The following is a 13,157-nucleotide window of genomic DNA, read 5'->3' as shown; positions in this document are numbered from 1 at the left end:
AATTGCAGCTTTTATAATACAGAGCACACACCGAGAATACCTGCTTAATCAATAAAATTAATTCATTTGATCTGGCAACAAACGAAAACTATTTCCATCTCTCCTTTATTATGTGACTTTAATGTTTAAATGTAACCAGTTTAAAGTTTCAGAGCTCTAATGTGCATCTATCACATTAGAAATAAACAGTAGCAGCCAGAGAGTGCACTCAGGATTTATTATTCTAATTACTGTGAATTGTAGTTCTTGTGATACTGACTTCACACCTCATCTATTAGTTGTAGTATCAAGTGTGCCTCCCGTGTCTTATTTCTGTGTTTGCGCCTTGGGTCCTTTGTGTTTCATTGCAAATCTTGTTGCTTTATTATGAATGTCTTTCTCAGTCTCCTTTGGCTATTTGCAGTTTTACTTCGAAGATCTGTTTTCTTTCCTGTCCTGTGTTAGTTTTGCTTCCTCTCTATTTCCTCCCAATCGTCCCTCCAATTGACTGTCTTCACCTGTGTGCGATTGCTTTCACCTGTGTCTTGTTATCCTCCTTTTGGACATTCACTAACCAGCCCACTGTGTATTAATACGTCTGTCTCCCTTTTTATCTTGTCAGATCATCTGTGCTTCCTGTCTTGCTGACATGTATTCTCTCTAGAGCTGCTGTGTGTTTCCTTTGTTCCAGACATGTGATTAATCAGCAAAATAAAGGCTCTTTTTTTCTGTACATCGTATACTTTAGTTATCCTGAATTTAGGTTCACTCTGATCACTCTGATCTCAAATCCATGTCAAGGCATGGGGAGTAAGTAGGGACTAGATCACACAAACTGGTACAACTAAATACCAGCACCATGAAATCTGATGGTTCCAGCCAGGCATTAATGTATGAAGAGCTCGCAGTGACAACTGGTTGGAGTGACATGTTTCTATGACTAACATTGCAGTTTTTTAAGCTCAATCTGACATTACATTTACTAAAGTTTAAATACAAACAGAATGCAATGAAAGCAAATCTCCATCCAATGTAGATTTTCAGCCTTTCCACTTTTGCACAGAGATTTTTCCAGATTCTCTTCTATTTAATGATATTGTGCACTGCAGATCATGAGATATTCAAAATCGTTACATTTTGACTTTGAGGAATTTAAAATTGGGAGCCTGATCTTGGTATTTTTCTTTAAAAAGTAATGGTTTCAGTTTAAACAATTGATATGGTTTATGAGATTTGCAAAAATAATTTGTAAGTCGTTACACTTCTTAGATTAATTTTACATCTTGCACGTTATTTGCATCTTAATTCTCTCACAGTAGGAGATGTAAAATAAAACTAGTTACTCTGAAACTGGGCTACATATGAAATGTTATATACGTAACATACATCTCGCCCTTAATCTGTGTCTTTAATTTTTCATTGGTGCCCTCTCTCTTTTTAGCTCATCAAATTCTTTAACTGTTACCCCCAGGTGAAAATTTTCTCTGTTGCCTTCACCCCCGGTAGCTCCGGTTGGCAGACTGTTGTGGAGCCTGACAGTCTGTGCCCTCTGTCACAGGCTTACGGGACAAATATAGATCTGTGGCAGTTGTTCCTCTCTAATAGCGTACATACCAGTGTAGGCACAGTGGGGGTATTTCTGTCATGCTTGTAAGGGAAATACAGTTTGCAAGGCATTAATAATCTACATATGGAGTTTCAGGAATAGATTTAGCATTTCATCTGTTCAAATTATTTAAATGATGTTCTTGTTTCTTAATGTGGTTTGTTGTGTCAAAATGTAGAGCTATTTATACTTCCACAGTCTCAAATGGAAAGAAGCGAGAGTGAGCTGTTATTTTTTTGTTTTTTCCAAAATGGATTACTTACAGGAAGTATGTATACATAAAGGTTAACAGGTTCAACCCACTAGTGCTGTTAAAACAATGAAGTTAATTAATATTGTAATGCTTTATTTTTTATCGCTATAGAAAATGTTAGTGGTTGAAGTTAAAAGCCCCTTAAGTAAAACAAATCCACATTAGATGAATCACAGAAATGTATAATGAATGCAACTTATTAAGTGCATATTGTGTGTTTTCATTTGATATGAGGTATACTAATACACTAATGGTGGCCTGTTAAGCTTTGCTTACAGACATAGCTGCATAGTTATAGGAATCCCTTTTCAGATTCACAAATGCATTTGCACATGTTTATGAAGTGATTTCTCTGACGATTATAAAACTCTGATTTGGTACAGTTGCAGGTCTTATATAAGAATATTACGCAGGTAAAACCAAAAAAAAAAGCCTCAGGACTCCAATGGGAACTGGGAAAAGCCTGATATATTGCCTCAGGTGATAAATGTAAAAATGTCACTTTGCATAGGGAGCTAAAAAGCACTAGTTTAAGAAAGGGGAATAAACTTGAAGATTTTGACATTTAAAAAAAAATGCTTAGCGGACCTCTGTGAACTACTCCTCATTTGTGACTGAGGTTACATTAGCTGCTCCAAGTGTAACACCCTCTTACCCTCAAATATGTTAATACACTCTCTGCAGCCAAGATGCAGTGCAACGGGTAGACGAATGATTAGAAAAAATAAAACTTTATCTCATATAAAAGCGCCATAAAAACTGCTGCATTGGTTGAGTACTTTTTTTAAATTATGTCATTAACCACTTTCGGTTTAACATTAATAGATGAGCACTAATTAATTAAACTCTTGTAAAATTTCATTATCTTTGCCGTCTTTTTTCTTGCTGGATATCTGTGTCTAAATGTTTTGTTCTTTCCTTTTTACTGGAGTGAGACAGTAGGAAACCTGCTTGGACATACAGAGAACTGAGCAGAAGTTCTGCAGACCTTAACCTCTGTGGCAATCAACCAACTCATCTGAGGCGTTGATGGAGTGGAATGGGCCATCTGTGTGAACTCCATTTGTGTCCCTGAGGCCAATGTGGCCACAGCAAGGTCAGGCTAGTTTGCGCCAGACCCGATGAATGGACCACAATGGATTTTCTCTGGCTGAAATACTAGGCTTCTCTGCCCATTGGTCGACTCTCTTGAAGTTTAGTTTTCTGTTTTACTCAAGGATTTGCCTTTGAGAAAGCAGCTAACCCACAGAGTATAAATGAAAAGAGTGTGAAGAGGTGTGGGAATATTGGTTTGGACTCATGTGTTGGCAGTTTGTTTGTCAAAATCCAAAAGGCGCTAGTTTTGAATAGTTAGAATGAGAAGTAAGCATTTGAATCAGAGCGGGATAAAAGTCTGGATTGTATGGGTCATTGATGTAAATAGTCCGTACATGTTTTCATGGACATACTATACTTAAATGTACACAACCATTCAATCAAATCAGTCAATCAATGAATTTGTTGATTATTCAGCCTCTTTCACTCGCACACTCTATCTGAGGCCCAGCAATTGGCTATAATCCACTCAAAGAAAAAGAGATATGTAGCTCATGCTAACAGTACATTCACTGCAGCAGCTCCAAACCGTCTCTAAGGCCAGAGACAAAAGAGCAGCTTAAAAGACTGAAGGTCCTGAAGAGTGGAAGTGCAACCAACAGCATTTTTTTTTTTAGTAAACACTGTTCCTTAAAATCACACCAAATACTGCACTTATTAAAATCAAGATTGTGCAACAGCTTGTTGAATTTCCCACCGACTTAAGCTAAAATGTTGCACACACCAGCATGACTTTACAGTCAGTATGCTTTGTAACTGAAACAATGTTAACACTAATTGTGAATCTGAATAGCGTTCACTACTCTCTGCCCACAACTTCGTTGCTGTCATCTACCACTGTTACATGACATTTGGGCAAGTGTGTAACTTTGTAAGTGAACTAGTGCTAAAGCCAGTTTCTGAATAAACAGATTAGCTAATACATTTTTTAAAAAGTAATAAAATGCACCCTCGGGATAGTGTTTAAATTGCATGGTGCAGTGTCACTCTACTGAATGTATACCTCTGTATACGAGATGTTCAAACCATGTCATCCTGTCACCCTATACTCTTTAGTTTTCCTCAAAGGAAATCAGTGAAGACCAGTGGCTATGTTCATCCTTGATTGTAAAATATAAATGCTTTTTATACTGTATATTGCTAAAATGTATCCTTTTGAAAGCTTCCCTCTGTTTTTGAAGTGGGTCAGTGCAGATATCTGATACTGGAGGAGGGCCTGATCAAGAGACGAGCCAAGAAAAAGTTCTGCTTGTAAGGAACAGCTTCCCTTTCATCCCAGAGTGCCTCCCTGGTCTTTTTATCTCTTTCTCTCTCTTCTACTTTCTCTTGCACTCTTGTGTCATACCCATCTTTAACTATGCACAAATGATTTTTAGAATTGCTGAGGTTCGCTGAGCAGATTTTAGCTTCACTTATTTACCCCAGTGGAGGCAAGCTTTGAGCTTTCACGTTGTTGTTTTCTTTCTGTTCATCGTCTTTTTTCTTGATTTTCTCTTTCATTTATTTTGGGCTACTTTGTCTTTTAATGAAGTGATTCTCAAAGTGCAAACCACAGGGAAACTCGAGCTGTAAGGTTGGTCTTTAGTTATATAACGGGAAAGAGATGATGAGACTCATGACTTGAGAAATTTGAGATGAATGAAAAGAGGAAGAGAATGTTCTCATATTGTGATACAGCAAAAAGAGAACTATGCAGTTTTAAGTCCACATGCAAGTGTGTGTGCACGAAAAAGAGAAGACGGTTTCACAGAGTACAAAGGGAGGGGAGCAACATTGTTCCTCCCTTCGTCCTACTTCCTTTACCATAGCTCTATTTGCCGTGGGGGTGTGGAGGGTTGGGTGTGGGGGGTGAAAAGGGGAAGGAAGGGCAATAATATCCTCACATTACAGCACATGCTGCTTTTACCTCACACACAGATATGGGTTTTGATGGACAGCTATAAGTTGTTTTTTTTTTCCCCACAAATCCACTGCCTGAGCGACAGTGAATGTAAAGTGTCATTGTCAGGCTCGCCTTTCTCCTTGGGGCTGACAGTGACATCAACACCCTCGCTCTTGTCAGCTTGACTGCATCTGTACTTGTGGAATAATGACGGAGCTCAGCATGGCTGAGAATGTCTTATTGGATAGACTGCTCAGTAGTCCCCCCAATAAGCCTTTTTTCAAGAGACGATGCTTAAGTGATGTGAGTATTTTTCATTTGCTGGAACTGAGTTTGTTATTTCTGTTATCTTGCTTGACTCTTAAGTTTGCTCGGGAACACAAATATAAATATAGTATGTGTGGTGTTGTAGAAAAGGAAGTAATGAAATTGTGTTAATTGCACAGACAGATAACACTTCACTAATCTTTTTGTTTTAGGAAGGAACTGTTAATAGCACATACCTTGGTAACCTGGTTTCATTATGTAAATATTTTGTATGTCTCATAATAAGATGGTTTTCCTTGCATTGTTAGGGTTTGTGTGCTGCTGTGCTCATAGAGTGCCTCCACAATTTGGGAGTGCGCCGCTTCTTTTTCTCTCTCTCTCAAAAAAAAAAAAAGAATTCGGCACTGACGTGGCTGCTGTGGAGTCTGTGTGGTTCACTGATAATCTGTTCAGCCTAGGACAGTGTTTGTTGATGTTTGTTTTGCAGTCAAGAGAGCAGTATCTCCTTGAATATCATATGGCACTGTTTATTTTCACATAGAACAATAGACTGGGGCTGCACCTTTGGCTTTACTAGGTCAGGATCAGATGTGTGTGCGTTTGTGAAGCATGCTTTCATGGGTGGAGGCGTATATATGTATGAGTTTGCAAGTATATTTTAGCACATGCATGTGTGAAATGTTTGTATGCATACATGTGTATTCTATCCTGTTGTTGTGTGTGTGTTAGTGTTTGTGTGTGTGTGTTTAGCAAGCCCCTGCAGTGCTCCTCAGTAAATTTAATCTGTCATGTGGAAACATCAGCTTGGCACTTCAGTCCACTTGTGTTACATGGTGAACAGAGGGCTCGCCCCACAACAGGCACTGCTGTCAGGGCTGCTGCAGTTCTCTCCTCCTTCAGCTCAGGTTGGAGCTGCTTAAAATCCTTAATGTGGCCTCTGCAGATGAGGGTGCATGCCTAAGGGCATTTTCTTTTGCTTAACCTCAACAAGTGATTCTCCTAATTGAGCAAAAATATATTATTTAGGGTGTAATGAAAAGCCAGTAGTGGCATTGAAATCTGTGTGTCTAATTAGCAATATTAGTATCAATTCCCTAAGTGGACACGTGCTCATTACCAAGCATCATGATTACACCATGGCTGATATCAAACAGAGTTGCCAGATCATGTATGATAATTTATTTTAATGTCATGTTTTGGACTCTTCCTGTTGCCTGATAGGTTGTAGTGTGAAGTGTGTCTCATTCACACATGTGATGTGACTATGTGCTTCATACACCAAAACCTGAGTGTCTTCCAGCTAATTGCGCAGAGTCAGATGAGCTGTTGGCTTTAGCAACAGAGAGAAGCACCATGGAGCTTTGATGCTCATTTCCCCCTAAGAGTTACTTGTTTACAGTGTGTTTGTCTTGAAGCGTGGAGGAGCGAGGGATTCTCCAGGCACTGAAGGGAGCCTCAGTGATATTGGTGTCAAGTGGGATGCGTTAGGGTGTACTAAAATGAGGCGTTAAATAGTGCCAGGGATTCCAACAGGAAATTTTTTGCCTTGAGAGTGCACAGGAAGCTTTTTCACTCAGCAGAGATGAAATCAAAGTAAACACCGAGAAGGAAAGCATATCACCACAAATATACCCTTTTTAAAACTTTGGATTTCTTTCCTCCAGACCTCGGACCTGTTTGCCATGATCGAGAGGTTGCAGGTACTGTAAATGTTCTACTGGCTCAGCTTTCTGCTTAAACCCGTTCTCCCTCACAGACTCAGAATTTTCACTTTGGACACAAAATCTCTATTTACTTCTATTTTGAGACTCCACTTTTTTTCGGTTTTTCCTGCTATTTTTGTATTCAGCACTGTAACTCCACTATACAGGAACACTGTGTGTCCATGTATTTACTATTAATGTGTCTTCTTGCAGCAAGAAACCTTATTCTTCTGAATGTGCTGAACAGATCCTTTGTGTTTTCCCTTCACATCTGTGTCATCAAGTAGCTTGACTTGTAGAAATCTAGTTTTTATTATAGCCAATGAGCTAGTGCTTCAGTGTAGCACAAATTATAAGCAAGTACTCCAGATACTGAGTAAGCCAGTGGAAAGAAAGCAAAACCATTAAAACGGGTTGTTCAAAAAGAGTCTAATTATGTAGGCATCAACCACATTATTTAGCATTGAATAGGTAGCCTATAAAATGAGAAAGGGTATTTCATCTTACGTGATGTTTTTTTTTAGGGATCAAAGTATGTCAACACAGGAAACTATTTTAATCTAAATGGTCTACTGTGATAATATCTTATTCCCAAGAGTCACAAAATCATTATTTAGCTTTACAAAAGTGCTATAAAGGCTATGCGACTGGTTTATCCATGAAGCTGTAGTGCTGAAAGACTTGCAGGCATAAAAAGCATGAGGTGAGATACATATTACTTATATAGTCTTTTGTACCGTCCACAGAAGGGTCAAGTGGATGATGGAAGTGAAAACATGAACAGCTTTCAGAGAATAGATTTGGTGAACACATGTGCACTTTCCTTTTGATTTGTCTTCTTTAGACAAAAAATTGCTTGGATATGCAGATCAGGAAATATTTCTGTGTTTTAGGAACTGTCAGCGTTAGTCAATGAAAGAATAAGAAGAGAGAGATTATTTATAACCCTATTATGGCCCTTGAGTAGACTTGTGGATAGTGAAATCATTTGTATAGCTTGATGGACGCACTCTTTCTGTTCTTGCCGCTTTTTCTGTCTACTATAGTTTCTAATTCCTTGGTCCTCTTTACTTCCTCTTTCTCTGGTAATTTCAATCACCTTTCTCTGGTGATCTAGATTATTTTCTGTCACAATGAACTGTTGAAGGTATTGTAAAATTACCTTGCATTACGCTGCTGCATAAGGTACTGACAGCCAGCATTGTCCTGAATCTGTATTTCTTTGTATATGTGTCAACAGCTGCTTAGATATCCTACCTGTGCCATCAGTATCCTGTCTATTTTTTCCTTCTCATCTTAACAGGGTTACAGAATGGATGAGCAAAGATGTCCCCTCCCTCCTCCCCTCAAAGTGAGTCGTAAATCCTCACATCTCCTCGTAGACTGCAGTCTGGTAAAGCATCTGTAATGGCAAAGTTAGAAACCTTTTCCTTATCGGCTGTCAGACAGGCTTTAGGGTGCTCACTGGGTGAGTTAGGAGTTCGACAGGGACTAGCACTGCAAAATCTTCTGTTACCCTCTGTCTGTTACCTAGACAGCCTAATGCAGGTACTATTCAAGGCACAAAAAAAAAAAGACACACAAAAGGTGGTAATCAGCAAACAGAAGAACATAAATTCTTGCAAAACCCTGTAACTTGGTCAGGGTTTGGCTGACTTCACCTGTGTACAGCTTAGTTGTAAAACAATTTTACGGTCAAATTAGGAATGCACAAAGTACCATCTCTATAAAGAATCACACATCTCATCTATTATCTTTTGATTCAAGCTACAACTGTATTTATCCAAGATTTATGTTTAAGAGACCCCAAACTCAATGATGTACAAGGTGTGTTAAAAAACCTCTGAGAGCAGGTGCATAAAAATCAAAAGCCTTGCATGATTTAAATTTGGCCTTTCTCAAGTTCAGGGTTGTATTCTCATGCACCTCTGGACTGTTTTCAGTGCAGCTGCATGTTTTTTAGATCTCTTGGGGGGGGGGGGGGGGCTGTTAAAGCTTCATTGTGTTCCTCTGCGATAAGCAATGCATCTCCTGGAAAGCAGTCCAAGGTGGTGGGCAAAGATTATATCGGCATGGCCAGAAAAACAGCAGGCGATGGCTAGCTGCCATGAAACCACAGCTCAGATCATTTCCTCCCAGTGATCTCTTTTAGATGCCTCCGGATGTTACAATAGAACTCTACATTTACAGTCTTACCCTGGGAAATGAATCTGTGGTGCATAACCCAATGAATGTTGGGAAGGGGGGGGGTGGGGACAAAAGCATATGCTTCTTCTCTCATTCTTCAATTGCTTAATTGCCTTTGGGGCTTGTGGACTTGTCTGCTAAAAACTGTGGAAAACTACTAGGCCATAGCCAGGGACCCAGCACGTATCACTACTGACAGTTCTCCACACGAATTTTGGGTCAAACAGAAGTTCATATGTGTTTTCTGCCCATGTCTGAGTTTCATGGTAAAATTGTAACACATAACTTGTAAGTCTGAACAAGACATCCAGGGAGGGATCTAAAAATAGCACCGGTGCAGGAAGCTGTCTGGACATGGCCGAGAAGATGGCCAGAATTTAATTATGCAAGGCTTTTGATATTTGTGGTTTTTATAATCACATCTGCTTATACCTTGAAATTAAAAAAACAAGTGATTATTTAGTGCCAAACAAGCCTTCTTTGTATTATCATGTTGGTATCAAATCCTTTGTACTAATATTTAATATTAACTTCTCCCACTAACTTTAGCTCATACCATGAAAACAAACAGAGACCAAATTATTTGCACAAATGTCAACAGAAGCATATTTTGGGTAAATTCATTAGCCAGGAAATCTTGTAAAAGACCATCAATGGAGAGTTGCTTTTTCCATCAACTGCTCCTGCACTTGATGTATGAATGACAGCATCTATCAGTTAAGTCGTTCACTATATATAAATTGCCATAAAATTGCTTACATTCTTACTGGTCCACCAAGTTTCTTCATTTCTGACCTCTCCCTCTGTGCATTGTCACAAGAACTGTTATGTAAGGGAGTGTGACCTTCATTTACACATTTCACAAAGTTCTCAGTGTCACTTCTGCCACATGTTGCCCGTAGCTTGTAATGAAAGAAATCTTGCTATGCTTTGCTGGAAACATGAAACATTCTTGAGGAAAAGAGAAAACCAGTATATTAAATTGAGCAAATGTTGGTATGGAGTGCAACAAGCATTAAAAATTAATGCTGCAGCAAGTGAATACAAGTGTAAGAGGATAAAATGAGAGAAAATATTTGCTATTACGTGTTGTTCAGGGATTTTTTTTACTACACATTGCAGCACATATTAGCTACCAATAACTGAAAGTAAGCCTTTATAATGTCAACTTTTAGACATCCAGATGAATATAACTGTGGGTGAAGGGTTGTCCTGTTATCATTTTGACCCTGGGGGGTTGTAACACCCAGATACTGGAGGTTATAAAATATGTAAACCTTTGCCAGATGACGGCCAAGTTTAAATAACATTTTAATAGTTACGTAATCAAAGCTGGGACAATGAATACAGACTGAAGCCTTAGATAACAGTTTCTTGAATAACAAAAGAGCTAAAGCGTTTATTCATTTATTATTTCTCAAAGAAAGCTGACAGTGTGGCCTCTTTCGTGATTTCAGAATAAGAAAAAGTAACAGAACAATGCAGAACTGAAACCTACTGTAGTTAATATTCTGTCACAGTGTCTGTGCTCATCGTTGTTTTCCAAAGAACCAAAACTGAAAGTATGACTACAAGCGGCTGTTTGCCAGCCTGACTCATATTCATTTCTGTCCCTGCAGACAGAAGAAGACTACATCCCTTATCCCAGCGTTCATGAGGTATAGTCCACATATCCTCCGTATAAATAGTTTACACACTACAAAGCAATTTTAAAGATGTCAGAAACTGTAATGCTAAAGATTCAAATGGGAATACACAGTTTCTGAGGCAGTGAAAGCAATGCAGTGCATGGTGCCAAACACTCACTATTAATAATGGTACTATACTTTACTTTTCTCTGTTATCATTATTTCCTGTGACTTCCAGGTTCTGGGTCGCAGCAGTCCTTTTCCACTCATACTCCTGCCCCAGTTTGGAGGCTACTGGATTGAGGGGACCAATCATGAACCTAAAGACCCACCAGAGGCAGATCAACCTCCCTGTCCTACCTCCCACATTAAACTGGAAACAAACAGTACTGCAAAGATCTACAGGAAGCAGTTCATGGGCAAGGTAAAACTCAAGAAGCAAAATCTATTCTTTCTTTTCTTTTGTTTTAAAGGATTAATCTTTATTTCTTCATTTTAGTATGTAACCTTGAAATGTGCAAGTATATTGAGGAAGACCCATCTTTTGATTGAGCCTCTTATAAAATAACACTTGTTTCTAAAAACTCCTGACACATCTAACACTTAGGCACAGGGCAATGAAAGCAAAGGAAGAACGTGTGTGTTTGTGTCATTTGTAAACATTAGGCACAGAGTAATAGTAGTTGGCTTTCTGAAGACTTACAGTATAATTATTAGCATTTTCTTAAAACTGGCAAAAGTCTCATCTTGTGGTGTGAAGCCAACTGTCTACTTTAAATGCAAATCTATTGTGTAGCAAAAGAAATTGGCATTGCAACACAAGATTTCGCAAAAGTTGTCTCAATGTACGCTCGTACATTTTCTGCAAGAGGAGGTCAACCACTTTCCTTAAACAGAAGCCTTTTTCTTTAAGCCTCTTTATTTGTAATTTACAAAAACATTTTTATTATTCTATTGCTAACTACTGGAACAATATGTATTCTTCCATTAAAATTTCCTCTGCGTATCTTCCCCTAGGAACACTTTAATTACTACACCATGGATGCTGCCCTGGGCCACTTGGTCTTTTCAATGAAGTATGATGTCATTGGGGATCAAGAGCATCTGCGCTTGATGCTTCGGTACAGTTTCCTATTATCTTTATCTCTGACTTGTTTCCTGCACCATTTGTGATTTTATTCACCTGAGTTTTCTTTTATAATCACAGCCCTTGACTTCACTCCCCTACCCCTCCACCACTTACCTTTATCTCATTTTGTCTTTTCATATTTCTGTTTCTCACTTATTTTCTGTCTTCACTGCCTTTTCTTACACCGAATCTGCAACAGTCCAATAACTCTCCTTATTTGTTTTCTTTGCATGTACTGACAGTTTCCAAAATACACCTATTAAGTACTGAGTATTTTTTTACATGCCTCACTGGATACATTTTCTTTTTGTTCAAAAATAACTTTAAATCAAGGGAAAATGTCACAGAGCAAGGTAGCATTCTCAGTTCCCCCAATACAGTCAGTGGTTCTCACAGGTTGCCTCAGTTATGCATTTTAAAATGCAATCGCCAGTAATAATGAACACTTAGACAAGAGTCCAGCTGAGCATTGTATCAATCATTTTATTGTAGTCAATATAAAAGTAGGTGATATAATATACAGTATAATTACAAACACCTTTGTGTACAAATATGGATTTAAAACTGTTAAAAAGAAGGATACTCAGCAATATCTGCGCTGTGCATGTGCAGTGCCACCCACAATCACCTAAATCTCACTCAGTGAGCTTCACCACTCCTTCATATTCTCCTTGAGACTGATGAGGGGGAGTGAGGCAGAACTCAGTGCACCGTACAACCTGTGAATTAATTTTAGCACCTGAGAGATTCCTCTTGATTTTAAGAGCTGTGTTTCCTCTTTGTTAATGAAGCCTCGGAGTGGATGAGTGTGCAGTGAGGTAACAGCCACTCTGCCCACAACATTTTTCACACAGTGATGTTTCTCAGTGGGTGGGCACCACCCACAGTCACCTCGAATTGTGTAGCCATAGGCAGTGACGCACAGTTATATTTAAAGCACCTGTATGATTTCCATGATAAGGCATAACCTGTTTTTATTGTTTTTACTGGAAATGCCCCTATAGACAGCAATGACACGGTATTTTCTCACCCCGAGTTTACATCCAGCTTTCCTGCATCACATGCCATATAACCTTTAATGTATGTATGCTATTCACTCACAGTTCCTTCAGTAACTGCATAAGTGCTACTTATGAATGGTGGTATTATTATCATCTATACCCTTGAAAGTATGATAATCTGAGTATATATAACTCCATATTATTGTTCCTGCAGAGTACAAATTTAATTCCATGCCAAATATATAATATTTTATGCATGAGTTTGTATGAGTTTTTGAGACCTCTACATAATAAGTTTGATTTTTGAAATTTCATCAGAGGGTACAATTAATACGTTTTCAGGGAATCTCTTTTTTAGTGAGTCAGTATACATGATTTAAGCATGTGGAGAAATCCAAAGCATGCAGGCTGAGTAACTTTTAAGTCA

General features: G+C 38.6%; 1 protein-coding gene across 11 annotated transcripts in view; it reads left to right on the top strand.

Annotated features, from left to right (window-relative positions):
* Positions 1–13,157, top strand: part of rap1gapb (RAP1 GTPase activating protein b) — a 109,574-nt gene that overhangs the window by 82,020 nt on the left and 14,397 nt on the right. For 6 of the 11 annotated variants that reach the window (XM_085274919.1, XM_085274925.1, XM_085274917.1 and 3 more), the window contains 5 exons: positions 6,747–6,782; positions 8,089–8,136; positions 10,592–10,630; positions 10,839–11,024; positions 11,618–11,721. In XM_085274919.1, the coding sequence (XP_085131045.1) occupies positions 6,765–6,782; positions 8,089–8,136; positions 10,592–10,630; positions 10,839–11,024; positions 11,618–11,721 (395 nt within the window). In that variant the 5' untranslated portion in view covers positions 6,747–6,764. Of the gene's footprint in view, positions 1–4,782; positions 5,119–6,746; positions 6,783–8,088; positions 8,137–10,591; positions 10,631–10,838; positions 11,025–11,617; positions 11,722–13,157 lie in introns of those variants that run through there. The other 5 variants (XM_085274922.1, XM_085274921.1, XM_085274923.1 and 2 more) reach the window with 3 other exon arrangements.

Source organism: Mchenga conophoros, linkage group LG5 (genome assembly GCF_057382185.1).
Source record: "Mchenga conophoros isolate Kocher_MC1m ecotype Shallow Benthic linkage group LG5, M_conophoros_male_GT1.1, whole genome shotgun sequence".
Classification (NCBI taxonomy): Eukaryota; Metazoa; Chordata; class Actinopteri; order Cichliformes; family Cichlidae; genus Mchenga; species Mchenga conophoros.
Note: the sequence above shows the minus strand (reverse complement) of the source record. Positions and strands in the feature narration are given on the sequence as shown.